The 3,933-nt window shown below is 37.1% G+C and overlaps 1 protein-coding gene across 4 annotated transcripts in view; it reads right to left on the bottom strand.

Annotated features, from left to right (window-relative positions):
- COG3 (component of oligomeric golgi complex 3) overlaps positions 1–3,933 on the bottom strand; it is a 70,510-nt gene that overhangs the window by 20,204 nt on the left and 46,373 nt on the right. For all 4 annotated transcript variants that reach the window (XM_003790358.3, XM_023513588.1, XM_023513589.1 and 1 more), the window contains one exon: positions 1,177–1,297. In XM_003790358.3, coding sequence (XP_003790406.1) covers positions 1,177–1,297 — 121 coding nt within the window. The remainder of the gene's footprint in view (positions 1–1,176; positions 1,298–3,933) is intronic.

Below are 3,933 nucleotides of genomic sequence, written 5' to 3'. Positions count from 1 at the left end.
TCTGTCTCAAAAAAAAAAAAAAAAAAAGAAAGAAAAGAGGAAAGATAAAAAGCAAAATGTTTTCATATAACTCACGATGAAACTCTGTTGAATCTCAGGTGAATTATGAAAAATTAAGTCTACTATTGACTAAGCACAGTAATTAGAAAATTAAAACCCTGCTACCCTTGAAAATCCTACATTGGAGTTCCTCTGAACCACAGAACGTGAAAATAATATGAGTGATTATTTTCTCAGTTGCCCAAATACATTAGAGACAAGTTAATTGATTACATAAAACAGTGACTTAGGAATCAGACTGGAAATCTCTTGGAAATGGTTTACATAAATTTGAAAGTAAGAGAAATGAGGGATGTTCATGGTATATTTTCTTAAGATCAACACGTTACAAAGTAACTACTTTGATCTTTTAGAAATTATCTCTTATGAATTCAACCAGAGACAAATTATCAGGATGGATGAATCATGATTCGATGTCTACACCAACCCAAGAACCTTATCTATCTGATTACTTATAAACCAACTGATTTAACAATTATACCATTCTTCTAAATTTAAGGCCCTGAAACTTGCAAAGCACTTTCACACACTTTTTTGTTCACTTTCATTTTTAATGATCTTGATAACCTAGTGAAAGTATCATGACAAGTTGATTATGCTCATTTTTACCTAGGTAGAAGGTGGGGTAGGAAAGCTAAAACACCCATCCAAGATCACACAGTAGCCAGGAAGTAGCCTGAGACAGGAACAAGATCCCACTCTTTCAGATTCCTGGACAAGTACTGCTCCTATTTTATCCAGCTGGCCTCCTGAATTTTCATAAACTGATAAACTCAACTCAGTATTTTAAATGATCTGAATTGGCTGACATTTACTACTTACTTAGGAAGTAGTTATTATACTGATTTTTCATTTTTTAACCGGATATAGTAGTATATGGCAGAGTCTAAGAGAGGTAATGCAATTTTATAAATATACCTCACTTCATAAAGAAAATACAGCAAGTTAGAAATAATTAGGATGTTGACAGCTGAGCTTCGTATAAACAAGTAATACATTTAGCAAGCAAAGCATGCAAAACAATTGCAGATGAACATAAAATAAACCTAAACCCTGTGCTGACACATCTAGACAGGTAAGACACAGCCAACTGTGCCAGCCAGGACAACAAAGTACCTCTAGTTTTCTTGAGGTCCAGGGAAATTTCCTTAATGGTGAATTCAGTGTGAAATGGAGCAATTTGTTCTCGAAGAATCAAAAGGTGCTTAATTAAGAAAAGTTGTCCATCAACCTGAGTCTAAATTGTAAGACAGAAAAATGGATATGATCACAAATTAAATCAAAATAGGAGCAAATAAAGCACTTACGTTATTGATTAACACTATTCTACCTCGCCTATGGTCTTATGTTGCCAATACACCTTTGCTGTGCAACGAATTCTCCCCATGTTAGAATTACCTGGCAAAATGTTGCTTCAAACTCTTATTAGCACTGTCATCTGCTCTATTTAGAAAATCCAAGAAAGTCAGACAAAAGGCTATAAGCAACACATTTAGAAACAGAGGTCAAATCTATTTCAACCTGGTGCAGAGGCAAACAGATGACTCAGCCTGACAGCATGAGGCAGGAGGGAAAGAAAGGCTTAAAGAACAAACATGATTCTCACTCTCCTGGCTTCCTAGTTTCTCTTTAGGAACAAGGTTTTCTCTCCATTTGCTTAAAGTGGGTTCAATATCCGGAACACCAGACCAAAAAAGTATACCAAGAAAGTATAAAAGATGTTGCCAAACTTGTGTCATTCTAGAAATAATGATATGCATTCATGGAAATATGAATTATAGTAGAATCTCTGTAAGTTGACCACAAGGGACCGCAACAAAAGAAACCCCCTAACTAGACTGCCGTGGGTGACCACTTTAGATCATCCTCCCCTAACAGAGCACTGACTACCTACACCCCTGGGGGTCCTGCATGTCCTTTTGCCCTCTCAAGGTCTTTCCACAAGAGTTTTATGATTCAAGCTCAGTTCTCAAAGCTCTGACCCAGTCCCAAAGTAGTAAATATTCATGGCTCTCATTTAAGGAAAGAGTCTGTATATTAATAAGGACAATGCAGTGTTTGCTTCTTTTTGTTGCTACTTAAGACAGAATGTTATTTCAAAAATATTTCTTTTTTTTTTTTTTTTTTTTTTGAGACAGAGTCTCAAGCTGTCCCCCTGGGTAGAGTGCTGTGGCATTACAGCTCACAGCAACCTCCAACTCCTGGGCTCAAGCGAGTCTCCTGCCTCCGCCTCCCAAGTAGCTGGGACCACAGGTGCCAGCCACAACGCCCGGCTATTTTTTTTTTTTGGTTGCAGCCGTCATTGTTGTTTTGGCAGGTCCGGGCTGGGGATTCAAACTTGCCACCTTAGGTGTACGTGGCTGGTGCCTTAGCCGGTTGATCTATAGGCAACCAGCCTCAAAAATATTTCTAATGAAAATTTTTACACAACATTAGGAAAATATAAAGTCATCTTTCAGTAAGCAATATAAATTTTAAAGGGATTATTAAACAAAATGAGTTCTCCCTAGTCTCTCTCTCTCTTTTCTCTTATAAACATAATCAAAAGTATGACTTATGTGATAGAAACTTACTTTGTATTCTAAAACACAAAGCATTTATTTTTAAAGGAATTAGTAACTCTGAGGCCAAAAAGAGACCATACACATTTTACTAATCCAGTGGTAGAACCGTGTTTATCGTGGTTAATACCATATTTAGTACCATGACCAGCGGGCGAGGTGTTTAATTTAAGTATGTAAGAGTAATTTTAAAAAACTGGAAAACTCTCTAACACCCTAACCCACTTTCCATGATCACTTTTAAAAAGTTGAAAGACAAAAGTACATAAACTCAGCCATAAAAACAAAGAAGCTAATGTTTACCAAACCGAGGGCTTCCTCAAATATACTTCAACCCCTTGTAATATGTAAGAAACAGAATTAGATAAAAGATGCTGGCTGTGGATAATGAGGACGAACGGCTCCTGACAAGCTAAGGAATACATGCTCACCATAGAGAATCTGAGAAATAAAGAAGTATGCCGGGAATGGGGAAAAATCATCCATACTCACCCCAAAGCTTTCACAGCTACATATTTTCTTCAATGCATTTTTTATTACATAAAGTCATACTCAAACTGTGATTTTTATTCTTAATATGTTTAACTTAAATTTTCTTATTTCATTTTTTAAAAATGAAATGATTGTGTCATATTGTATGATGTTAAATATCTTAACAATTTACTTAACCATTTCCCTAATTTCCCACTTTAACCTATTGCCAAAATAAGACTTCAAACTTGGAAATACTTTTAAAACTTAAATTTGTTGGCTCGGCACCTGTGGCTCAAGTGGCTAAGGCACCAGCCACATACACTTTAGGTGGCGGGTTCGAATCCAGCCAGGGCCCGCCAAAGAACAATGATGGCTGCAACCAAAAAATAGCCAGGTGTTGTAGTGGGTGCCTGTGGTCCCAGCTACTTGGGAGGCGGAGGCAGGAGAATCGCTTGAGCCCAGGAGTTGGAGGTTGCTGTGAGCTGTGATGCCACAGCACTCTATCCAAGGGGACAGCTTAAGGCTCTGTCTCAAAAAAAACAAAACAAAACTTAAATTTGTCTGTCTCTAACTTTGTTTCTAGTCCTCATATGAGAATTTCATTGTAACTCTCCATTCCATGAATGGGAAAATATAGTTGTCACAAAAAAAGGAGAGCATTTTCAGCAATAAGATTCCAAATTCTTTTGTGGGAAAAAAAATGTTTTTTAATTATCTGAAGTCTTTAAGTTAGAAATCAAATTTGTAAAGCTAGAATTAAAAAAAGTTTCAGGCTCGGCGCCTGTGGCTCAAGTGGCTAAGGCGCCAGCCACATACACCTAAGGTGGCGGGTTCGAAT

This window comes from Otolemur garnettii, unplaced genomic scaffold (genome assembly GCF_000181295.1).
Source record: "Otolemur garnettii isolate 467f Iridium unplaced genomic scaffold, OtoGar3 scaffold00043, whole genome shotgun sequence".
Classification (NCBI taxonomy): Eukaryota; Metazoa; Chordata; class Mammalia; order Primates; family Galagidae; genus Otolemur; species Otolemur garnettii.
Note: the sequence above shows the minus strand (reverse complement) of the source record. Positions and strands in the feature narration are given on the sequence as shown.